Here is a 24098-nt window from a genome sequence, read left to right on the forward strand (position 1 = left end):
TTCTAGAAAAAGATTTATTGACAGTTTCTCAGGGATATGAAAACTGTACATTAGAGTTAACTCTCAAAAGAGGCTGTGTGCTCCGAGCCCTAGAAAAAAGCTTCTAGGCCCTGATACACTCCAACACATACGCACCCGCAACAGTTGCTGAAGCTTAAAATGACCTTTGGGGGGGGGGTAAAGGATTCCAGTTCTGCCTCGCCTGCTTGCATGTTCCTCACATTATTCCTCCAAACCTTTTAGCAAGCTGCAAGAGGCTGATCATACATTCATTCATGCATCTCTCAAAGGGAGAAGCGTTTATTCAGAAAGCACCAGCATTGTTTTTTCTTTTCTTCTTAGAACCAGTTGCTTATTCTCCATAGATCTCCCTCCTAAGTCAAATACCTTTTGATGCACCCACCTATGCGCACCCACCCTCGCCTTTGACCTTCACAAAATTTGGGACATAAAGTCCAGCTGCCCTGGAGGGGATTCCTTCAGAAAGGGGATCCAGGGATCATGTTGATGGAGAAAAAGAAGCAGCCTTTATGGATCATCCAGATTTAATTTAGCAGCAGAATTTCCTCCTGCGTGAGAGAAAATGGGGGGGTGGGAGGGGAGGCCTCTCTTAAAATCATGTGACCCCCCATGATTTCCTAGCTTTGGATTCGGTGAGCCATGGGAGGGGAGGGAAGCTTCAGCCTGGCTGAAGGAGGGGGGGGGGGCACCGGTAATGCAATCTTATTAATTAGCTATATTGCTGACATTAATTGAAAGAGATTTTCGTCCTAGGACAAATGAAAGGGTTTGGATAGCTGGGGGCACAAAGGGCCCTACTGATAAATAGCTTCTTGTCCCTTCGGGGAATAGGGCGGCTTACAAATCGAATAAATACCAAATAGCTTCTTACGATTGATGAGCCAGGGAGAGCATCGACGCCCCCCCCCCCCCCTTGTGAGAGTGGGAAGCCTGCAATTCAGCATGTTCTCCACAGGGGGGAGCATTTAGGAAGCCTAATGTTGAACCTCTGGAAGAGACTCACCCACAGCAGAATCCGAAGTGGTCCCTAAAATCTCCTGATCCGAGAATCCAGCTGTTGCAGGTGATCCAGAACCCCGTGAGGGATCATTGGGTTCCACAACCTGGAAGTGGTTTTAAAAAGAGAAACATTAAAGGCAACTGGGATCCGGGGGTCTCCCTCCAAAGGATGCCACCACCGGCAGCTGCCACTGAGGGTGGGGGGGGGGGCTTTCTTGGTCCTCTGTTTCTGATGCGGGGGGGGGGGGGCTCCCACTCTGCAGTGGGCCAGGAATTTGGGGGCGTCGCAGGCACCCCGGATTCTCCTGCCCATCGCCTCTTCCAAAGAGGCACCTGTTGAATCCAGTGCAGTTCGAAGTGGCCCTTTGGGTGTCCCCGAGATCACCAAGAAGCCCAAACTTACGCCAAGCTCCGGATGCCGGGGCATCTCCTCAAGTGCTCCGTCAGACACCGGGCTCCGGCGGCAGAAATCTGGTTGCAGTGCAGGCTGGCGGGGGGGGGGGGGAGGGCAAAGGAGGCAGAGGCAGAATTACAGGGACCCCCTTTGCCAGAAACCCCCCTTGAGGCAGAGAGCCAAGGGCTCAGCGGGGGTGGGGGTCTTTCGGCACCCTTCTGGCTCTACACGGCCTCCTGGTATTTGGGGGTCTGGGTGGGGCACGTGGCTGAGCCCCTCAAGAGCTGGGGGGCAGAGTCCCTCCTCTTTTCCACCCCATTGAACGTCCAAGCAGCTGGGGTGACAGTGCAGTGGCTAAGGGGTGCCTGCATCAAGATTGGGGGGTAGCAGTCCTGTGCGAAAGTCTGACTCTCGGGAATAAAACCTTCCCCACCCCCCAGGTCTCAGCCACAGACCACAGCGCACTTACTCCAGCACCCGCAACGCACACATCTGGGGCAGCACCTCTGCCACGCGCTCCGCTCCTGCGTCCCCAATGTTGTTTTCGTACAAGCTGTGGGAGGTGAGAGAGCATCTGAGCCAGACTCTTCTCATTCCCCCCCCCGCCCGGAACTCTGTCGAGGGCCACATAGGAGGCAGGGCAAGGAAGGGGACCCAGCCCCAGAGAGGGGGAAAGACCCTTTCCTAATCTCCCTTTGGTAGGCGGAGAGCAAGAGCCAGCTTTCTGATCTGCTCCTGGGGGGGATCCAGGGGGATCCAGGCTGCTGGTGTCTGGCACTGGCTGACTCACCTGAGGGTCTTCAGAGAACCCAGGGAGGGGAGGGCTCCGGCCAATAGCTCAGCGCCCTGGTCGGTGATCTTGTTCCGGGACAAGCTAGGGACAAAAGATGGTTAAATTCAGGATGTTTTAGGTGGAGGGGGGGTCCTCTCCCTCCGTGACCCGTCAAAACCACGGAGGACAAAAGCGCGCTCGACGAAAGCGCGCATGTGACGTCATCACAGCGCGACGAAAAAAATTAAAAATTGAAATAAAATTAAAATTAAAGCAAGCCGATTCACATAAAGGTAAGGGTTAGGTTTAGGGTTAGGTTAAGGGTTAGATTTAGGGTTAGGTTTAGGGTTAGGTTTGGGGGGGTTAGGGTAAGGTTTTAGCTTTATTTTTTACATTTTTCGATCACAGCGCGATGTTTTCGTCGCGCTGTGATGACGTCAAATGCGCGCTTTCGTTGAGCGCGATTTTGTCCTCCGCGGTTTTGTGGTGGAACCCTCTCCCTCCCTCTCTGGAATGTCCTGTTAAGTGAGGCTGGTGGGAGAGAGACCCCCACTCAGGGCAGCTGCTTCCTGAATGAATGTGACTCTTATTATTTTCTGTTTTTTAAAACAATTCTGTTTATTAACCTGTCCCAAGAATTTTGGCTGTTAGGCGCTTTGTAACTCTGACGTGTTCCTGCCTGCAGACACAGAGAGCCTCCAAGTGACTCTCTGGGGGAGGCAATGGGGGCGAGGTGGGGGGGGGGGCTCCCTTCTGTGACAGTTCTGGCTCCCTGCAACCGGGAGCTGCGGAACAATCGACTTACTTCAAGGTCTCCAGAGACGCCAAGCGAGGAAGGACGCGGGCGAGGGAGCCCACCCCTTCGTCTCCGATTTCGTTCTCATCAGGGGAATCCAAGCTGGGGAGAAATCAAGCCAGAACGGCTGCAGATCCTGCTTCATCCGGGGGAGTTTTGGGGGGGGGGACCCAGGCCAGGGGACCAAGGGGGCAAGGGTTGGGGGGCTTCCCTGGGACTTGGCTTTCCTTCCCAAGCTCGGAAGGGGCTGCCTACTGAGAAGCCCCTGGGGGCAGCTAGGTGTAAAGGTGTGGGGAGGGGGCCGGCAGGATTGGGAATAGCCCAGAAGCCCCTCTCAGCTCCTTCGTGGAGGGTCTTGCTTGCCAGGCCAACGTATCCTGGAGACCCAGAAGGGCAACCTTGATGGGGAGGGAAGGACCACCCTGGGAGTCCCCTCCCTCTTCCTGCGCTCCTGATGAGCTCAGAACTCAACTGGCATCTGGCATCTGACAGAGATCCCCCCCCCCAATTAAAAGACACTCCCAAGATGGAAGCTGGCTCAGGGAGGGGCCCTTTGGCTCACTTACTCCAAGTGCTGAAGAGCCGAGAAGGCGACCAAAGAATCCGCCAACTTTCGGAAGCCCTCCAAGCCAGAGCTGGGCCCGAGGCTGCAAGGCAAGTGGGGGTTGGGGGTTGGTGGGGGGTGGGCTCCTGACCCACGGCCCCTCCTGCCCCCTGCCAAGCCTGCCCTCCCCTTCTTCCTCTTGGCCTAGAAGTCCTCAACCTCCCTACGGCAGCTGACTGGCAGCCCAGGTGGGAAACCACGGAGGTTCTGAGCACGAGGAGGTTCTGCTTTCAACTAGCTCCTGCTGCTGCTGCCGCCTTCTGCCCTGAAGAGCCACAGAGATGGACTCACCTGAATTCCAGTCGCAGGAGCCCAGCGATGGCTGGAATAAGGCGGCCGCTGGAGCCCGCGGCGTCTTCCCTGCTGAACCCAAATGGGGTTGGGGGCAAAGAGGGTCAGGGCGTGAAGGGCCCAGAGGGCCTCTCCAGCTGCAGCTGCTTCCCTAAGCCAGCACCCTCCATCTTCACACCCCACCTTCAGCCACACCTGGGGAGGGGGGGGGAGGCCACCTCTGGTCAAAGTCGCCCAAAGTTTCTCCTGCCGGTCAGACTGGGCCCCTCCCCTTCCCCCCCCATTCCCTGACCCCAAAGCCAGGCCTGGAGACAGCCGGGCTTTGGGGCTGCCTGCGTGGCACCCCTGTGGCGAGCCCCCTCACCCTTCCGCCATGTCTCTCTGCAGCTGCACCAGGCCGAGAAGGGCATCCACGTCCCCCATCGTCTTGGCCCTGAAGGGCCCCACCAGGAACTTCTCCATGGCCGCCTGCAGCTCTTCCCTCTCCCGGACGTCCCACAGGTGCTTCCAGAGGGCCACGGCTTCCCCCAGGGAGACCCTGCAAGAGGAGACCCTGAAGTGGGAAGTGCCCCTCCCTCTCCCGCCGGGAGCGCCCGGCTCTCTCTCTCTCTCTCTCCTGTGGCAGCCGAGGGAGGTGGCATCGCCCAGGGCGGCTCTGGCCCTGATGGGCACACGGCCACGCTAGATGAAGCCAGGGCTGGGCCCGAGGCTCCTTCCTAGGCACCGTCAGCCTCCCTCACCTTCCCGGGCGGAGGATCGGTCCCCTCCCACCCGTGACAGGCCTCCAAGTGAAGATCCTCCCAGTGGTTGCAAAGACAATGTTTAGGTGCCCACTCAGGTGACGGGGGGTCAACCAAGAGGCCCTCAGGTTAAGGCTAAATCCCATTGGCAGCCTCAGAAATACCCTCTTAGAAGCATTCCAGATGTCCTTCCGGCCAGCTCATCAGCAGCCTCCTCCCCCAAGGCCGGCCCTACCTAGCCTGCCTCCCGAGAGCCCTTTCCTTGGCCCTTCCCTCCTAACATCTGGTCCTTGGTTCTCGTGACCCTCACCCAGACGCAACCCTCCAAAACCCTCAGCCAACCTGAACTTGGCGATGCTCTTCAGGCCGACCAGCTTCCTGAGCCCGTCCAAGGGAAGACAGCTGCCCCTCAGGTCTACCGAGAAGGTCTTGGAGGATGTTCTCAAGATGGAGTGCAGGACGCTGACATCTGGCGGGGGCAGCGGGAATCCCAAGAAAGAGAGGTCCGGCCCCAGCTCCAGGCTCACGTGCTTCAAGAGGTAGGGGTCTTCGGTCTCATGGACGCAGTGGAGCAGCTCCAGCAATTTGTCTGGACTGAAATCCCGAATGGGAAGTTTCCGGATGAACCTGGAGAGGCTCCTCTGCTTCCTGGCGACCATCTTCTCTGCATCCAAGTCGCCTTCCTTGCCAAAGAGGAGGCGGCTGCTGAGCTCGTCCTTGGAGAACAGCAGCCCAGACAGGAAACGGGGCACCAGGCCCCCCGAGGAGAGGAATTTCCTGACCCTGGCCCCCCAGCCCAGGTATTGGGTGAGCTTCTTGCCCTTCATCTCTTTGGAGAGAGTCAGGTGCAGGGCCAGCAGGAAATCCTGGACCGCGAAGCTGGAGAAGGCGCAGACGCCCCGCTGCTCCTCCATGAGCCCCGTTTTCAGCGCAAACTCCTTCACGGCTGCGGAAGGGAAGTTCCCGCTCAACAGGGCCCTTTGGCACCTCTGCCCGAGACACCAGGAGACCTCGGCCAAGGCAGCGATGCCCTGGCACCTCCAGGCCCTGCCGTCTGCTGCCGCGCTTGCCGCCTTCTGGAGGAGGTGGGTGACGAAGAGGCCGGTGAGGGTGGAGGGCAGCTCTCCCGCTGTGGCCTCAAGCGCAGCCTGGCAGATGAACCGGCAGAGGCCGGGGTTGCCACAGTGGCTGAAGAGGTAAGGGGAGGCCCTGATCAGCTTCGCCTGCTGCTCCGCGTGGGCAGAGCCCTCCAAAGAGCGGGCCAGGCAGAGCGAGGCCTCCTCCGCGGAGAGGCCCACCACCTCCAGGACGGTGTCCACCCGAGGGAAGTACTGGGGGAGCCTCTCCTTGGGCCGCCCGGTCAGGAGGAGGGTGCAGCCGTTGAGCAGCTCCCGTTGGAAGAGGGGGCCCAAGGTGGCGCCAAGGCCGGGGGCTTCCCTGCAGGGCGGGCTCCCGGAAGCGGAGGGGGAGCCCTCGGGGTCCTTCAGGTCTCCCACGCAGTCAAACAGGAGGAGGACCCTTTCCGGCTTCCGCAGGAGGCTGGCGTAGGCGTCATCCAGGCCCTGGCAGGAGCCCCCCAGGGAGTCCGAGAGCAGGGACCTGAAGTCAGGGCAGGTGCCCTGCAGGAGGCTCAGCCTCCGGCAGTCGAACCGGAAGACAAAGTCGAACTGGGGCAGGAGGCCCTCGGCCCAGTCCAGGCAGACCTTCTGGACCAGCAGGCTTTTCCCCGTGCCGGCCTTCCCCAGGACCACGATGACCCTGCTGCCCGGCTCCTTTCTCCTGGCCGTCTGGAACAAGCGGCTTCTCTCCACGGAGGCCTTGCGCTTTTCTCCCAGGTGGCACCGCCTCAGGTCTGCGCTCCTCCCACCCCTGCTGTCCAGGTGGTGCTGCACCAAGTCCCTCTCCAGGTACAGGTGTCCCAGGGGCTGCCCAGGCCCCGAACGGCATTCTCTGCAGAAATGCTCCTTCAGCCCTTTGCAGAAAGCCCCGGGCGAGCCTGGAGGAGGAGGAGGAGCAGAGGGAGAGGGCCGAGGCTCAGCCAGGGGCAGCGGAGGAAGCCCTTCAGGGGCTCCCGGACTCCCACATCCCGCTCTCAGGACTTCGGTGCTGCTCTGCCGGTCTCGGGGTCCCTTGGAGTCGGCCGGTGGGCAGGACGGACGGGAAAACTCACCTGGGCAGGTTGCTGCATCCGGAGGCCGGCAGGGCTGAGGGGCACTTTCGAAGGTGAAGATCATCTGGACGTTGCCCCTGTGGCGAGGGAGGCACCAGAGCTCCCCGCTTGCAGAGGGCCCTGGGGGGGGGAGAGAGAGAGAGAGAGTGGAGGAGGGTTGCTCCCGGCCCTCCTTCCTTCCCGCAGGAGAAGCGGGAACTGCGCCGGAGTCAACCAGGAATCCCGGCCCAGCCGGTCCAAGGGGGCTGGGGTCTCTGGACGAGCTTCCACGTACCAAGCGCTTCTGGGGATCTGCCCGCAGGCCCCACGGTGGCCACCAAAATTTGCACGTGGAAGTCTGGTGGAGAGTCGGTGCCATCCTGGCCGGGGTTCAGCGGGAGGGCGAGGGGGTCCCTGTTCACAATGCACAGAGCCGGCGGGTGGGCTGCCAAAGAAAAGGGAGGTTAGGCACGGTGGGCTCCCTCCCCTCCCTCCCTCCCAGGCAGAAGCCGCCATTTGCACCCAAAGGTGGAGCAGGGAAGTGGAAGCCCCTGGAGGCCCCCCCCCTCCTCCGCTCAGTCAGCGCCAAAGACTGAAAGTTTCCCCTTTCATTTCCTTGCAGCCTTCAGATGCACAGATGACTTCCAAGCCAGTGGCTGGGGATGATGGGAGTTGGAGGGCTTGCCACTTTGTACGGAGGGGAGCGCTCGGGGGGAGGGGGTGGAAGGCAGGAGTAACAAGGGCATCTTGGAAAGCCCCCCAGGGGGAGGGGAAAGGAGCAGGGCAAGGGGGGGGGGTTGAGAAGGCTTGGGGCAGGGCTCCCCATCTCTGCACACCCCAGGTACAGAAGGAGAAGCCCCCCCCCCCCCGAGGGAGCAGCCCACTCACCCAGCCTCAGGCGCTTGGCTTCGGGGCCGTCCGAGGAAGGGCCTGCAAGGGGGGAAGAAAGCCTGGATGGAGGCCCTGCTTCTTTGGGCAGGGGGCTGGTCAAGGGTCTTGGCAGCCCTGCCCAACCCAGCTCCAGGCGGGGAGGATCTTCCGTCCTCTGGAGCTGAGCCGCCCCCGTCTTAATCCAGCGCCTGGAAGCTCCGGAGAGCCTCCCGCTCCGGCTGCCCCTCTCACCTCGGCTCCTGGCCTCTGCGCAGCCCCCGGGCCCTTCGGCAGCCCCCCCATCCCAAAAGAGCCTTTCTGGCGGGGAAGAGAAGAGCGAGAGAGGACGATTAGCATGGGAGGGGGGGAACCGATGGGAAAATAGGAAGGTGGGGGCAGACATCCCAGGATTAAGCAAAGCCCAAGGAGCCGGTTCTCATGAAGGACAGGAGGGAAGGAGGAGCCAGGGGCGCACGGAGCCCTTTGCCCCAGGAGGCTCTCCTGTTTAGGCAGCGGTCACTCTTCTGTCCCCCACAAAGGCCCCTCTTGATCCCGGGAAGGCCGGGCTCCCCCTGGGGAGGCCCGGGAAATCCGGGGCTCACCAAAATGTTCGTCTGCTGGAGCATCTTGCTGGTCTTTCAGCAGATATTCAGCCAGGGCAGCTAAAGGTGGGAGGGGGGCAAGTGGGGGGGGGAGGGAAACATGGTTGGAATGTCAGGCACCACAAATCCTTTCCAAAGCGCAACCCGCCCCCTCATCCAAGCCTTGTGCCACCCCCTTACATTCAGCTCCTGAAAGGGAGGGGCCCTTCACTGCCATGGAAAGGGGGGGGCGATGGCCCAAGCTGGCCTCCTGCCCTGCTGCACCACCCCCCCAATGTCCTCAGTTGGGCATCCCGGGGTGCCCTCTGGGCAGCTGGGCTCCTGAGTCGGGTGCAGTTGCTGCCCTGACTGGAGACGGGCATCGTTTCCCACCAGCTGCTCCTCCAAAGGTTGCGGGGCCCTCTGCCCCTCTGGGGTTGCCCTACTCGCCCCCCCCCGGCCGTCTGGGGTCCCAGCTGTGGTCTAAGGGAGGGGCCGGCCTCTGCTCGGACGCGCCCTCGTGCCGCTGACCCTCCAGGAGGGACCCACCGATTTTGTCGTAGGCCTCCCCCATGTCGGCGCAGAGGGAGAGGACTTCTCCGCTTTCGTCCCTCTCCACGGTGTAGAAGACCTCCGGGTTGTCCTGGTCGTCACTGGCCGCCTCGGACGCTTGGACTTGGCGGTGGGGGAAGAGAAGAGGCCATTGGTGACCCTTCTCTGGAGGTCTGCCCCACGGAGGCCGGAGCTCCCTGCCCTCCTCCGCCCCCCCAGCAACTGCGGAAGGAAAGGGGGGGGCCAAGCACCTGCAGGCGCCTCCTCCATCTCGTCCATCGACGCCGGGTGGGCCTCGCTCTGCAGGCAGGGGGTCTCCGGTGGGATCCCTCCAGGGCTCACCTCATCTGGGGCAGGAGCGTCTGGGGAGAAAAAGGGGGTGACGCTCTGAAGAAGGCGGGGGAGGGCGTTGCTTTGAGGAGATCCCACCAGCTACTTTGGGGAGAAATGATTAAAGGCCACTTTTCTTTCCTCCCCTTTACGCCTGGGGTCTCTTTCCCAAGAACTGGGGAGAAGATGCTCTGAAGGAAAACGGCATTTGGGGGGGGGGGGGTTTGCAGGAAAAGGGACGCAGGGACGTGGCTGATCCAGGCTTTGCTTTCTTGGGGTTTACTGAATAAACCCCAACCAGATATCCGCCTTCCCAGTGAGGCTCTAAGCTATAAAACAGAGCCTGCAAGTTGGCTGGGATCAGTTTATTGAGCCTCTGAGGGACCCCCAGGTGGGAAACACGTGTGTCCCACCTGCAGAATGCAGCCCCAGCCACTGTTCTACACCCCTTCTTTTGGCCCTGAATGGCTCAAAGGAAAAACCTCACAGCTGCATCGGTCAGAAAAGGAGAACAGAAAGTGGGCTCAGATCTTCTGCCTTCTATAAATATCTGGGGGGAGGGAGAGGGGGGGGCGACTCCAGCGTGGCTCAAACAAAAGTCAAAGAGGGCAAGAAAAGATCCCATCTCCTTGGGAGACCCCCCCCCCAAAAGAAGGAGAGCTGTGCCACTCATAGCAACCCTAAAGTTTCCCCTGATTCGCGCTTGCAGTTGTAACCCTGGGGTCTCTAACAGGATGGGGTGAAGAGCCGAGGGTGAACCACTTCCCCCCCGGAAAGACACGCAGGAGTAGCGGCTGGGGGGGGGGCGGCCTTGAGCTCCTTTCAAACCCCCAGGTATAGCCAAGCTTGCCAGAGTCAAAATGTTTTGGTCAGCTGCACCAAGCGAGCCTCCGGCCGGCCCGAAAGTCTTGACTGAAAAGTGAACCACGTTTCTCCTGTTGCCTTCCTTGACGAAGAACAAGGGCAGCTCACTGCACACACAGATCAGGGATTCTCCCCGAGACAGAGCTGCGAGCCCCCCCCCACAATACCCAGCCTTTAACAGGGGAGGGGGCTTCCCCTTCTGCTCTCCCCCCCCCCTGAGGATTTGAGGGCAGGGCCAGCTTGCCCTCTCCAGGGTCCCTGGATCTCTCTCCACAAGCAACGCCACCGGCTAACCTGGATGGCATCGATGAAGCGGGGGAGAGGGGGGGGGGCTTCCCACAGCGCCTTTCTCACACTCTGGTTGGCAAAGGAGCCGCAGGAGAACAGGTTGGGAAGCCAGAAGCAGAGAAATGAGACTCTCAGGGTGCAAGAGGGGGGGGAAAAAAAACCAACCTTGCAGGAAACTTTCAAACCATCCTTTCTGCAAAAGGGCTGGCATGGCGAGTTCCGGATGATAAGCCATCCTGGATGCCCCTGGGCAAAGTGGCCAGGCTGCCAGTGCTTTTATCTTGCCGCAGGTGACTGCCCGTAAACGGGAGGAAAATCCCAACAGGGGAGGGAGGAGGAATTCCCCTCCGTTTCAACACTCTTGTTTCAAAAACAATCTATGTCGAGAGCTTCCGAGGTTGGCAGCTCCCTTCCCTGAGAAGAGATGCCTGCCTGGCTGATACCTCAGCTTCCTCCTCCGCCCGACCCCCCCACCCTCCCTGCAGGGCCCAGGTACCTACCGTCCAGGTGGCCCCACACACACTACTTCAGGCTCATGCGGAGGAGAGCGTGACTCCAAAGTGCTCCTCACTTGCTTTCTGTGTGCAACTGACACGCCAGAAGTGAAAGTGGGCTCTGGTTTCATTCTCTCCTCTCTGTGACTCTGAGTCTATCTGGCCCACCCACTCACCTCTTTGAACTCTCCGGAATCTCCCTGTGGCTTCTTGGGCTGCTCCTCCCACCCACGGCCCTTCCACGCAGGACAGTTCGGCCTCCCCGAGGGCGGCCAGTCTGAACGCTGGCACCAAGACGACTGCACGGGCATCAGTGCTCAGGGGAGCCCGGGGATGGCAAGGGCTGAGCTGACAGCCGGCCCAGATCATCTCACGGGCGGCGGCTGTGGGACCCCCAAAGCCAGGCCCCAGGGGACCAGATGAAGGGAATGGGACGGGTCAGGCGGAGGATGGAGTTAGCTGGCGCCCTGGACTCCAATTCCCATCGTCCTGTCATCCAGCACATTTGTCTGTCTCAAATTAAATTTTTTTTTTTAAATGGTTTCAAGATTTTAAAACGAGGTTCTAAAATGTCCCCCTGCCCTATTTATGACATTAAATTGAAGCTCGACAATGTTTAAAAGGTCAGATCCAAAAAGGCCCTCACCCGTTTAATCCTCAAAAGGGATAAATCCTACCGATCAGGCGGATGGACGGGAGAATTCATTGATCTTTGAGTGAAATTTAAATTCGTGCTAGGTCTAAGTGCCCACCTGTCTGTCTCTCTGTTTGAAATGCACAGCCAGGGAAGTTATCCAACTGGCCAGGAAGGAGGGGCTCCTCGGAGGGGGGCTTCGTTCCCTTCCCACAGACATCCTGGGAAATCTGCAGGGCGCTGAGGATCATAGGACATTAGCCAAGCTTACCGGTCCAGTTTCTAGTCCTCAGTGAGACCGCTCCGTTCTTAGCAGGTCCTCTAGCATTGCCGGAAAGCTGTAAGGGGGGGAGGCGGGTGGGGGGATCCGAAGGCCCGGCCCGTTTCCCAAGCAGGGTCAGAGCCAGCTTCCTTGCCAGGTCATCGGCGTCTTTTTCATCCAGTAAAGTCTGATAATATTCCCGGGAGAGAATCCCTTCGCTCAGCATGGAGTCCAGGAAGGCTTGGACCTGCGGGGCCGAAGCAGTTAATAAAACCTCCCGCACTTCGGGCAGGATCTGCTTGAAAAGGTCCATTTGGGCAGCAGGAGGACTTGGGTTTCTCCGAACAATTTCTGTGGCACTTCCTTGTTTTTATAATTATTTATACGGCGGACGCATCTTTCAAAAAGATGAAGTGAAAAAAGGAAAACTAACGGAGGCTTTGATTTGGGGAATCATCACTAATATTTCCTCATTTCGTGGAAGGCCTGACAGCGTCTTCCGAGGATGCCGTCCCCCCCCCTATTTCACGCCCCCCCCCGTTTTAACCATTTCTAAAAACAAATCTTAGCCATAATGGACGGATTGCTCAGTTGCAGTTAATAGCAAAACTTCACAGGGCAGGTGGGAAGGTTTTATTTCTATTTCTGAAAAAAAACCCAAGATGGGAAATTCACCCAAACGGTTGATGGAGTCAAATAGAGACTTTGTTCGGGGGGGGGGGGGGGGGGAGCGTCTTGCTTGTGAAATTACACATTTAACCACATGGGCCTATTTGCAGTTTCTGGACCCTCCAACAGCAGAGTGGGGGGATGTTTTGCCCCCTCCCTTTAATTCACCCCAAGAGACGCCAGAACTGCAGCAGTGGGATCGGGGGAGGGGGGAGGGGCTGGCAGAGACACCCCCCAGGGAGATGGGGGTGCGTTTCCCCCCCCCCCAGCACAAGTGGCTGAAGCGGACCCAGGCTGATGGGAGCTCTGTGACGCTTCTCCAGGGGGGAGGGAGGGGGGCACTCCCCCCCCAGGAGAAGAAGCGGGCACCGCGGAGGCTGCCTGGGCTTTTAGTCCCGGGATGAAGCTTCCTGCGGCAGGGGCAAACGCTGCTGAGGCTTGGGGTGCATCCCGGGGTTCCCAGGGGTTCCCCCGACCCAAAGCTGGGAGGGCAGCTCAACAGCACCCAGGGCAGGAAGGGGAGAAGCGGGCTCCCCACTGTGCGCCCGGCAACCTCGCGGCTCCCCCTCTGGCTTCACCTGCGACCACACGGGAGGCTCCTCGGGGGGGGGGAGGGGGGCGGCCCCCACATCACCTGGGGGCGTTTCTGCCTCAGAGGGCAGCCGGCCAGGAAAAACACCTCCTGAAAGGCGAACCCGTCTGGCGGGCGTGTCTCCTAACAACCCAGGGGAATTCCAGTTGCTCAGCCCTGCAAATGCCCGACCCATGCGGACAAAATGCTGCCTTTACGAAGCTTGGGGGGCTGGGGGGGGGGGCTAGGAGCCCCTTGCCCCTTATGCCCGGGTATTCTGCTGCAGATTTTCAGGCCAGGATTGGCATTTCGGGCTGCATTTCAGCTGGTGAAGTTGCATTAGCTCCTTGGTCGCCATGAAGCCAGGCTGGCAGAAGGGCAGGTTAAGTGGAAAACCTCACTAAACAGCTCAGGGCAGAGCTCCGAAATTGGGAGGCCCGAAAGAGCAACCCACACCGGGGGGGGGGGGGGGGGGGCTTTGGCCCGTCACCCAGGAGCTGCCCAAAGCCAGGCCGTCTCTGGGCCAACCTGCTCCTGGCCGCCTGGGCACCAGCATCCCTGCTCTGGTCGCCATAGCAACGGCCAGGAGGAGCCAGGATGCTGGGTGGATCCTGCTCACATCCGCAGAGGCCGGAGGAGGAGGAAGAGGAGAGGGAGCCAAGAAGATGAAGCAGGTGGGGGAGAAGGGCTGGGGGAGGGGAGGGAAACCGGGGTATTATGGGCTGGCTTTGGACTGACAGGATGCACCAGGCTGTGTGTACAGCGGGGGGAGAGGATTCCCTGCACCAGGGGGTCTGGGAGCGTCTTGGGTACCGAGCGCAGAAACAGCGGAGACCGCTAGGAAAAACAGGCAAGGGGACAATCAGAGCTGGGAGCGGATTATTTTGAATGGGATCCGTTTTCTGGAGGGGGGCCTTGAGCATTGGGGTGTGTGCACACATGGTGTTTCTGGGAAACAAGAGGCAGGGAGTCTCTCTGCTTTGGGAGGCACCAGGAGTGACTCAACCCTCCAGTCAAAGCAGAGGCTCGGGGTGCTTCCCAGACCCGGAAGAGGCATCTGCACGCAGGTAGGCAGCCAGCTGGCAAGAGTGAGGCCTGGCATGAAAAGGGGAAGCCACGCCAGCTGGGAGAAGCCCCTTGGAAACATTTAGAAGCAGGAGGGGAGCAGCCTTGCCAGTCGCAGGAGGAAGGGGCCCGGGGGGGGGGGGACACTCTGCTGGAAGAGGAGGACAGAAAGAGGCCTGGTTCTGCCAGGGTCTCCAGGGGTGGCTTTTGGGGGCTTCATTCCCCCCACCCCCTTCTCTGTGATGCCCTTCTGAGCTTGGGTGTGCCCTGTGATACTCACACTGGGTCCTTCTCTTCCAGATCTTAGCAGATGACACGGAGGACGTCTCCCTGGACTTTGGGAATGAAGAGGAGCTGGCCTTAAGGAAGGCGAAAGTCAGGTAAGGAGGGGGGCCTCTTCCAACTGCCCCCCCCCCACAATGGCCTTCTATTGGTTTTATAAACAGACCTCTTTGCTACGCCCGATGATGCATGCACAGGCAAATTGGGCTGCACACAAGTTTAGTATTGTTCCTGTAATTGTTCAAGTGCAGCCTAAACGTTTTGGATTTGCTTTCAAAAATACTGGATTAAATATGGTGAGCTTTGCTGTTTGGGCCCAGCTTCTTCTCTGAGATTCACAGGTGCCGCCTCGTGCCTACTGTTGCCAGGCGGGTAAATATTAGATATCATCTCACAATGTCCCAGGCGTCCTTGCAGTTCACCTTTCTTCTCCTTCTCACAATGGAAACACACCCTATGGGACTGGCTCGCTCTGGCAGCTCCACCGGGAAGTCAGTGTGCCAGCGCCCAGCCAGACCCGTCCAGCCTCCGCCCTCCGCCCGGGAGCCCCAGAGCAGCAAAGGAATCCCCCGTCACCCGAATCCTTAAAGCAGGGCTCTCCCACTGTGGCAGCTTCCAGAATTGTTCCTTCCTAGGTACCCGCTGGCCACCTTCTTCCACCTCTTCTTCCGCGTGAGTGCCATCGTGACCTACCTCTTCTGCGACTGGTTCAGCAAAAGCTTCATTGCCTGCTTCCTCCTCATCCTCCTCCTCCTCTCCTTTGACTTCTGGTCTGTGAAGGTAGGCCTTGTGCTGGGCACCCCCCAAGATGCCCCGCTGGGTTACCTTGGCCCTTCACGATGCCAAGGAAGGCGGGCGGCCACTAAGCTCCCTTCTCAGCTTCATCTGCTCTTCCTCAGCTTCATAAAACCTACGTGCACTTTTGTTGGCGGGCAGATAAAAGCGGCACCAAGGAAGTAAACATGGCATGTGCTTTATTGGGTGCTAGTTTGTTATTTAACAGATGCCAATTATGGAAAAGGAACTTTGTTCTCCTAGATAAAAAGGGGAGGAAGGGTAAGGTGGTATCTTGGGCATCACCACTAGCCTAAGCCGGGATCAAGCAACTGGAGGGATGAAGGCAAAGGCTGTAGTTGCAGCAAATGCAGCGGAGGAGACCTGCTCTTCCACAGCTTTGCAACCCAGCGCCTGCCAGGCCATTGGCTCCCTTCTCAGCAGCCGGCAGTCACAGGGTTGCAGTCCCTCCCCCCCCCCCCAAGGGGCTCTGATGGGCGAGTCACGGCCGGCTTCTCCAAATTACGGCACAGGGAAAGGGAGGGTTGCTGGTTCTGGTGGACCCAACCTGGCTTAGGTGGGATGAAGGAGGGCCTCCTACATTTCTGTAGTTCAAGAAACTCCCCAAACTCCCCTCTTTAGCAATAGCAGTTAGACTTATATCCCGCTTCATAGGACTTTCAGCCCTCTCTAAGCGGTTTACAGAGTCAGCATATTGCCCCCAACAACAATCAGGGTCCTCATTTTACCAACCTCGGTAGGATGGAAGGCTGAGTCAACCTTGAGCCGGTCAGATTTGAACCGCCGAACTGCACATAGCAGTCAGCTGAAGTGGCCTGCAGTGCTGCACCCCTAACCACTGCTCCACCTCGGCTCTTTGTTCCCAGCAATCTCTCCCTAAAGGCCCCCCCTGTCCTTTATCTGCCCCACCAGAACGTCACCGGGAGGCTGCTGGTCGGTTTGCGATGGTGGAATCAGATCGACGAGGATGGGAGGAGCCACTGGGTGTTTGAGGCAAGGAAGGTAGACCTCACAGCCGTGTTCCTTCCCTTTCCAACACCTGAACCTTTGGCTCAGTTCATGAAGTGGAGCCATGCGCTCTGGAACCGCAAGAGAAAAGCCTCCAGGCGAAGCTGAGCATCTCCTCCCCAGCCCAGGGGCAGCGAGAGGGCAAAACCCCCAGCTAACCTCCCCGTGGTTGGAAATGAGGGGATTTTTCGTTTCTGGCCTGGAAAAGGGGGTGGGGGGCTGAAAGCTTTGGGCATTTGGGATGGCCTGCATTTCAGATTGTTTTGCCTCTTCTTCTGGACCACATAAACCCAATCAAGACATCACATTTTAAGGAAGTTTGCTTGCCAGCATGAAGAAGTGAATCTGCTTTCTTAATATGAGACGGTATCTGTTCCCATTTCTGCTGAACGTTGTCGTCTCGAGGGCAATCTTGCTTTTCTCTTCTTTTGAGGGCCCATCGAGGGCGGCTCCCCCCACCGAGGTCGAAGCCCGGATCTTCTGGCTGGGGCTGATCATCTGCCCCGCCATCTGGACCCTCTTCTTCTTCACCACCTTGTTCTCTCTGAAGCTGAAGTGGCTGGTAAGGGCCGGCCTACCTGGGCAGCGTCCCCATGAGGCTTCCGCTCAGACGCAACCACCGCTGGGTAGTTTTGTCAGCAGGGGGGGACGGAGTAGAGCCTGCATGGGGAGGGGGGGCACACAGGGCCCTTGTGCGCTGGGGGGGGGGGGGGCTAGAGCACTTTCTGGGCAAGGAGACGGGAAGAACCCGCTCCTCTTTTGCATGGCCTCGGACAGATCGGCTGCCACCCCGGACTCTGGCAGATTTCACTCAGCCGACTTCCCTGAAGGCTCTGCTTCCAGCTGGGGCTTTGCAGCCTCCTTCCGGGGTAGAAATTAAAAAAAGACCCCCAGGGACTTTGATCCTACAAAACATCCTCGTGATTCTGCGAGGGTGCTTTGCACAATCGTAAGAAAACCAGCCTCTCCGAAAGCCGTCCTTATCCACCAGTTCATGCTGAGGGCTGTTCTCCCAGGTCCTGGGTGGGGTGGGGTGTCTCTCCTCAGGGGTCTCCCCAGTTTCCTGGAACCTTTCAGCCAGTAGGAGCCTACCTACGGCTCTGCTGCCCCCCCCCTTGTGTTACAGGCACTGGTGATCACCGGCATCTGTCTCCAGGCGGCTAACCTTTATGGCTACGTCCACTGTAAACTCGGGGGCGCCTCCCAAACCATCCGCAAAGTCGCCCCCCACTTCCCGGCCCAGGAGATATTCCAGAAGGTGAGCGGGAGAGCCCCCTGCCCGACTCTGGGGGTGAAGCCTCGTCGGTGGGGATGAAGAGTGGAAATGTAGAGGGAATGGCTCAATAAACCCTGGCAATGGGGGGTGGGGGGAGGGGCTGTGGCCCAGGGAGGCCTGGATTCATTGGGGGGGGGGAGTGGGGGATCTACTGTTCCTCCAGACTGGCCTTGGCTGGGTTTTCCACCTCTTTGGCAGCCAGCCTCCTTTTATTGCTCCTGCAGGAACGATCGGAGGACTTCCAAAAACACCTCCTGAAGCACCTGGGGACCCAGAGCCATTAGGAGGAGGAGGCCTGGGGGACGGTTCTTGCGCTAAACACCCAGGCAGGCTGCATTCCGCTTCAGAAGGGCCAACGCAGCACATCCAGCCACAGAGGAGCAGCTTCCTCTTGGCCTCCCATCCCTTGTGACGCTTCCTAGAATAGCAGCCCTTTTCTAGGAAGCTGTTCCGGCCTCTCCCCTGTCTGCTGATGCCGAGCTCCGATCCCACCCCAAAAAAGAGGGATTCTCCCCTTGTGAGGCAGGCCTGGCTACCTCTCCCTACCCCCTTGGCAGCGTTCCCTTAGCAGCTCCCTCGCAATTGGGCAGGAGGCCTCCAGCAGGCCTGGCATAAAAATCCAGCCCATCTCCATTATTCCGTCACCCATCCCTTCAGCCTCTGTGAGAGGCTTTCTATGGCTCTACAGCAGGGACTGGCGGTGCTCGCCACGCATTTCTTTCTGCCCCCGTCCCCCTGTGGAGGATGCTGGGGGCGCTAACCAGTCATTCTTCCTGCCAGTCTCTCCCTGGGGAGCAGCAAGGGCCACGAGGGGAGGGCCTCTGCCCACAGCCTCTGCCTTCGCCCTGCCTGATCTGAGAGGCAGATGAGGAAACGAAACTGTGATCCCTCTGCTTAGAGCCAGACAGAGGCAAACAGAGTTGTTGTTTTTATTTGCATTCTTAAGAGAGCCGAGATGGCCCCACGCGGCATTTCCCGTGAACAGGACCCTGTCGGTATCACCCTTTCAAAACACCTGGAGGGTGAGGCTAAACAGAATTCAGGAAACACCCTTTACATAATCCTCAAATAGAAAAAGACAGACTTACGTTTTTCTCAATAAAAGCAACCTCTGAACTTGTTTCCAGTGGCTGATTTCACTAGTGAAGGTAATTACTAAATCATGATAAGTGGATCTGCTCCCAGGAACAAAACGCAGCCTGTTTTGGGAAATTCAGAAAGGCTTCCCTCAGAAAAAACATCTCAGGTAGGCAAGTATTATTCAAAGGTATTTATTTCCACAAACGTGTTTATGCACCTATATAGATTTGCACAAAGGATCCACATTCCTCAGTTACTCAGATCGTGTCTTCTTCCTGTGGGGAGTTCTGGGTACAGTAGTCCTGGATTCCTGCGAAAAGACCCGAAGAATTGGACTCAAACTCCACGATGCCTCCCTCTCTGGCCGGCTCCCACAGCCACAGGCACGAAGGCCACAAGGTGGCCACTATTAGGTAATACGCCACTATTACTCAAAGGAGTGGCCTGTGGCTGAAGAAGACTGCGGCCCACGGAGATTTGCTGTCCAAAACAATGTTAAAAAAAAAAGGACGACGGACGAGGCCCCCGAAGGGGCTGAACTCACTTTGGATAATGTTCCTGCAAGACAGGGTGGCTGGAGAATGGGGTGCTTCAGCTAAGAAAGAGTGGCCTCTGTCACAGCTTTTTCCTGCTCGAGGAAAGGGGGAGAGGGAAGGTGCAGATTTAGTGAAATGCTCCCTCCAGTTGCCCACCAGGGTGCCTCGTCCACTTCGAGGAACAGAGATTCTCACTGCCGATATGCTGCTTGGCGCCAAAAATGCACCAATGGATTGTCTTACCTATTTGAGGGTCGAGAGGCATTTTTCCCAGGAGAGGCACATTCAAGGTGCGGCACATCATCTCTGCACCCCCTGTGGTGAGAGGAAATATTTGGGACTCTTTCTGTAAAAAAGGGGGGAAACTGTCACACAGGCTCCGAGATGTACCAGGAAGGAAGGGCCTGAATGTTTGTGCCACAGAGGGGCCTCCTCATGACAGCCCAGAGCAGTGAAACTGAGCCTGCAGCCCCCTCCAAGGGAGGGAACACCCCTCCCTGGCCAGTGGGTTGCAAAAGGCTCTCTGGGATTCGTAGGAGAGCCCTTTTGGAAGCTGGAGGCCTAAAGGGAGAAGAAACTCTTAAGGACTGGGTGGGGGTAACAGAATCTCACTGTGCAAGGACTGGACTCGGCAAGAATTAACTGTCCTGCTTAAAAGTTATTAAGAGAGATGTGACGATACCTTACATTTGGGGCATACGAAGCCGCTCATATTTTCCACCACTCCGATGACAGGGAGCTTCACCTTACGGCAGAAGCTGATCTCTTTCCGAACATCTTGGAGCGCCACTTCCTGTGTGAAAGAAAAGCTGACCATTAGCCCAGCTCTCCCGCATCAAAGCCGCCCTTGAAAGGAAAAAGTGGCCACTGACCACAGTGCCCTTAAGGTTCGGCCCAGGGGGTCCTGCAAGCATTGCTGGGGGAACTCCCACCTGGATCTCTACCTGCTTCTTCTGCTCTTCCTGCCCTTCCTCTTCTCACGAGGCCTCCTCTCCCAAGCCCCAAACGGCTGTTCCCCATATTATTTCCGCAATTCTGGCCGTATCTACTGATTCTCCTTCAAAACTGGCTCATTCACTCCCTGCTCTAATTGTGCTTCCCGCTTACTTGTATGCTTACAGCCCCACTGAAAAGCCATTTCAGTCCCATTACTGAGGTTCCGTATCTCACCTGTGGGGTGGTGATGATCACAGCCCCATCGACGCTGGTGCTGCTGAGGAACTGGACTATGGACATATGTTCATCTGAAGTTCCCGGAGGGGTATCTACAATCAGGTAGTCAATTTCACCCCAGTCCACATCCCGAAGAAACTGCTTAATCATCCCTAAAAATAATAACAATAAAAAAAATAAAGGGAGGAACTGGATCTTTGGGGGTGCCTGAAGTTTACCTCAATCCTGTGTCTCTGTGCTGCAATGTATTTGTCTTAATATATTTTCACATGGCCAAAATAGACAAAATAATTATCAACTAGTTATCAAGCTCTAGAATTAGAGCCAGTTTAATTTTAACTAAACTTGCGGAAGTTCCAGAAGCCGCTGGCATTCAGATGCAAATCAGGGGCTGGTATTCTCTGCAAGGGCTGAGAGACACAAACCGTTTTTTTTCGGTCCTCTCCAAATAACAGCATCGTCAGGACTGCTCAGCAGAAACCCCACTGACATCACACCCAGGTTTTCTTCCACATACTAGAAGACAGAAGCACATACACAACTGATAAAATAAAATAAAAAAACATAGATGCATTATTATTATTTCTGTGTACGAAGCAGCTGCAACCTTATCACTCCTAGAGTTCACACAGAGATCAAGAGATCTGCATCTAGGCCAAACTTTTTCAGAAAGTAAATCTGTTTTCAGTCAGCAAATTAATGTAAGGGACTTCAGCACCAAAATAGGGGAATATACTACAGGCCATCTAGTGCTTGCTTTTTCTTGGCTAAAATATAGTCATTTCTAATGACTGGGATTGGCAATCAGCAGAAAAGACCAGAGTTCTCCTCACATTGAATTAAGAAACGGCCACAGCAACTTACCACTGGAGACCAGCCAGATCCACTTTGATGAACCTGAAAGGAGGTTTGGAAATGTTAATATGAACATAGCATCTAGCATCACAACAATTTGCTACGGCTCTAAATTTGTAATTCAAAGTGACAGATGATTTATTACGATGATGATATTCACGTAGTTAGAAAAAACCCAATACATAAATTTTCCAAGACTAGATATTGGTAAGAGGTTGACAATCAACAAGCATTTCTCCCCCCCCCCGCCAAAAAACCCCACCCAGGCGCTCTGTTTTAGAAACACGCAAGTTTGCTACAACAGAATTTTCTGTTCTGAGATAGACCTTTTAAATACATTGTATTATTAGTTTCAAAAAGGCCAGTTTCCCACTTTGTAGGACCACAAATCAAAAATAAAGAGTGTCCATGTTACTTTAGAAAGCTGCATTTTAAAAAGGACTGCAGGGCAGAAGCAACACAACCATTTCTGACATACAAAGCCACACCTGTTCTCCTTCGAGGCCCATGATTTTTGGCATGGATGGTCCACAAATGTCAACGTCCAGCACGGCAACCTGGCATGGGAAGAGACAGCCTGGATTTGCAATTTGCAAAAGGACATAATCACTATTTGCTATCAAGCCACGTTATTTATGTGCAGCTTTCCTCACGAAGCCATCCCGAGAAACAGCTTGTTCCTCCTTGCCTCCAATGTCAGGCCACTGTTACAACCAGCTCTGCGACAGAGAAAAACCTCACCTGCGTTGTTTCCTCCTCTGCTAATCCGTGGGCCAAGAGAGCAGTGAATGTGCTCTTTCCCACACCTCCTTTCCCAGACAGCACCAGCAACTTGTGCTTGACAGCTTTCATTTTTTCCTTGATTTCCTCAATAGCTTCACGGAGGGGGAAACAAAACAGAAAAAGCTTTAATAAAACATTTTGCATTTGAGGATGGAGGGAGTCAGATACAGTACGAAACACGGTCTTCCTCCCATGACGGAGTGGCGCTGCAATAGGCTTCGCCCCCAGCCTGCCATTAAGTCCCCCCCACCCACCTCTTATAGCAATAGCACTTAAGACTTATATATTGCTTCACAGAGCTTCACAGCCCTCTAAGCGATTTACAGAGTCAGCATGTTGCCCCCTACAATCTGGGAAGGATGGAAGGCTGAGTCAACCTCTGGAACAAGGTCCCCGTGGAGATTCAAACCCTCACCACCCTCCAGGCTTTCCGCAAAGCCCTTAAAACCTGGCTGTTCCGACTGGCCTGGGGCTGATGAGTTCCTGTCCCCCTCGAATTGTGTGGCTGTTGATTGTTTTTAAATTGTGGTGTTGTTTGTCTGTTGTCTTTTTTTTCCTGTTTGTATCCCCCCTCCCCTTTACTTGGTTTGTGAGCCGCCCTGAGTCCCTCTGGGAATAGGGCGGCATAGAAATACAATCAAATCAAATCAAATCAAATCTGAGGATCGAACCCCTCACCCACAGCTCAAAGGCAAATGAAAAAAAAAAAGCATTGAGAACCCCGCAAGCTGCCATCAGGGGATCCTCCCCAATCTCGTTTCTCCACGCTCGGTTGCGTAATGCCCGCATATCATACCTGGATCGGGACCAGCAGGTTGTCCCAAGGAACACAAACCCTGGTTGGGGCATCCTTGGCAAGCATCAGCCTTGCCTGCTTCATTGCTGTCGGTGCCCGGACAATCTGGTGGGGATATGAAAAAAAGGAGAATATTCACACTGGAGGAAGAGGAGGAGCCACAGGCTAGCCTGAATGGCAACAGGTGGTGGCTGAAAAGTTAGCATCGTTTTTTAGGTCAGGGAGAAAGAGTGTAGAGCAGTGTTTCTCAACCTTGACAACTTGAAGTCCTATGGACTTCAACTCCCAGAATCCCCCAGCCAGCATAGCTGGCTGGGGAATTCTGGGAGTTGAAGTCCATAGGACTTCAAGTTGTCAAGGTTGAGAAACACTGGTGTAGAGAGAGAGAGAAAGGCTGGATGCTATAGAAAAGATAAGCAGGATGGGGTGTGAGTTCCAGGTGGAAACAGCACCAAGAATGCTTGCCCAACCTGGTTGGAAATCCACAGAAGGGGGATTCCTTCCCTCCCTCTGGAACAGTGTTTCTCAACCTTGGCCACTTGAAGATGTCCGGACTTCAACTCCCAGAATTCCCCAGCCAGAATTCTGGGAGTTGAAGTCCAGACATCTTCAAGTTGCCAAGGTTGAGAAACACTGCTCTGGAAGGACAGAGGACCTTCCCTGCCAGGCTCTTCAGGGGCCTTAAAATTGCTCTCCTATCACTCCCCACCACAGCCGTCTTCCCCCCCTCCCCAAGGTTCAAATGCCCCCCCCCAATGCTACCATTTCAAATGGACCCCAAAACCCGGCTCTTGGCGAGGGTGACTGGAGCCTCTTATTCTTCTTTGGCCCAGCTGCCCCCCCCCCCCAATTGGGCCACCTGGGATTTTAGGGGCTTCCAGCAATTTACAAACTGCCCAGAGAGGCTGGCCGTCCGGAAGAGCATAAATTTAATCAATTAGATTTTTGTCCCATCTTTTGTTCTCTCCCTCACACACACACACACAGCGGAAGGCTGCAAAAACGGCTCTCTGTAGTTTATATATTTATTGTTTATTAAATGTTTATGTCACCCGTTCCCCTACAGCAGGAGCTGGCTGGGGAATTCTGGGAGTTGAAGTCCACAAGTCTTAAAGCGGCCAAGTTTGAAGACCTTGAAGGCAGGATGGGCTCAAAGAGGGCGGCGCCAGCCGCTACTGCGGGCTCGGATTGGCGGGAGGTTCGCAAGGGGCAGAGCCTGACCAACCCACGCCCCGCCCCGCCGCCATTTTGCAGCTGGCTGGGGAATTCTGGGAATTGAAGTTCACAAGCTTTCAGGCTGCCAAGTTTGAAGAGCCTTGCCCTACAGGGTGACTCTGGGCGGCTTAAGAGTTAGAAAACAAATAACTCGCCCTCCCTCTGCGGCCGCGTTCCCAGGCCTATCCAGGGGCTCCCCTCGTCCGCCCGGCGCCCCCCTCCTCACCGTGAGGCCGCCCGTCGAGAGTAGGCCCGCTCCCCTCGGCCATAGCGGCGCCACTGCCGGAAGAAGAGCGCACTTCCGGCCATTGGAGACGCACCAAAAGGGCTCCCCCCCCGCGGTGCAACCGAAA

The 24098-nt window shown here is 56.6% G+C and overlaps 3 protein-coding genes across 6 annotated transcripts; 1 reads left to right on the plus strand and 2 right to left on the minus strand.

The window, feature by feature from the left end:
• Window positions 1–18482, minus strand: CIITA (class II major histocompatibility complex transactivator). 4 transcript variants are annotated; one of them, XM_032231162.1, is made up of 19 exons: window positions 18396–18482; window positions 11651–11888; window positions 9021–9131; window positions 8767–8892; window positions 8239–8298; window positions 7889–7954; window positions 7655–7696; window positions 7062–7211; window positions 6788–6907; window positions 4960–6613; window positions 4242–4415; window positions 3878–3949; window positions 3549–3629; window positions 2992–3084; window positions 2205–2288; window positions 1884–1967; window positions 1424–1507; window positions 1025–1124; window positions 1–569 (listed from the first exon to the last, which is right to left on the minus strand). In XM_032231162.1, the coding sequence occupies exons 2-18, from the start codon at window positions 11865–11867 to the stop codon at window positions 1049–1051; spliced, it is 3294 nt and encodes a 1097-aa protein (XP_032087053.1). In that variant the 5' UTR covers window positions 11868–11888; window positions 18396–18482; the 3' UTR covers window positions 1–569; window positions 1025–1048. The 4 variants fall into 4 exon arrangements, with proteins under 4 accessions (XP_032087053.1, XP_032087052.1, XP_032087051.1 ...); XM_032231161.1 differs by lacking the exon at window positions 18396–18482 and adding an exon at window positions 14227–14299; XM_032231160.1 differs by lacking the exon at window positions 18396–18482 and having other exon boundaries at window positions 11651–13351.
• TVP23A (trans-golgi network vesicle protein 23 homolog A) lies at window positions 14229–18427 on the plus strand (the record flags this gene model as incomplete). The annotated part of the gene is made up of 6 exons (XM_032230976.1): window positions 14229–14326; window positions 14864–15008; window positions 15936–16025; window positions 16465–16593; window positions 17158–17289; window positions 17532–18427. Coding segments are annotated over 6 exons (654 nt in total), but the record flags the coding sequence as incomplete, so codon positions are not given.
• NUBP1 (nucleotide binding protein 1) lies at window positions 18223–24078 on the minus strand. Its single transcript, XM_032231166.1, has 12 exons — window positions 23972–24078; window positions 22531–22635; window positions 21693–21826; window positions 21440–21508; window positions 20961–20993; window positions 20522–20612; window positions 20094–20248; window positions 19606–19716; window positions 19167–19269; window positions 18932–19015; window positions 18605–18697; window positions 18223–18506 (listed from the first exon to the last, which is right to left on the minus strand). Exons 1-11 carry the CDS (start codon window positions 24012–24014, stop codon window positions 18645–18647), a joined length of 981 nt encoding a protein of 326 aa, XP_032087057.1. The 5' UTR covers window positions 24015–24078; the 3' UTR covers window positions 18223–18506; window positions 18605–18644.
• Window positions 24079–24098: the final 20 nt, after the last annotated feature.

The sequence above is a fragment of the Thamnophis elegans genome, chromosome 14, assembly GCF_009769535.1.
Source record: "Thamnophis elegans isolate rThaEle1 chromosome 14, rThaEle1.pri, whole genome shotgun sequence".
NCBI classification, from domain to species: Eukaryota; Metazoa; Chordata; class Lepidosauria; order Squamata; family Colubridae; genus Thamnophis; species Thamnophis elegans.

Coding starts and splice junctions, on each gene's coding strand:
- NUBP1 (XM_032231166.1), bottom strand. CDS start 24,014: ATGGCCGAGGGGAGCGGGCCTACTCTCGACGGGCGGCCTCACG. Junction 19,270..19,605: donor TCGTATGCCCCAAATGTAAG/GTATCGTCACAT, acceptor CCTTTTTTACAG/AAAGAGTCCCAAATATTTCC. Junction 18,698..18,931: donor TTGCAGGAACATTATCCAAA/GTGAGTTCAGCC, acceptor GTCTTTTCGCAG/GAATCCAGGACTACTGTACC.
- CIITA (XM_032231160.1), bottom strand. CDS start 11,954: ATGGACCTTTTCAAGCAGATCCTGCCCGAAGTGCGGGAGGTTTTATTA. Junction 7,955..8,238: donor TCCAGCAGACGAACATTTTG/GTGAGCCCCGGA, acceptor CTTCCCCGCCAG/AAAGGCTCTTTTGGGATGGG. Junction 3,630..3,877: donor CTCCTGCGACTGGAATTCAG/GTGAGTCCATCT, acceptor CTTGCCTTGCAG/CCTCGGGCCCAGCTCTGGCT.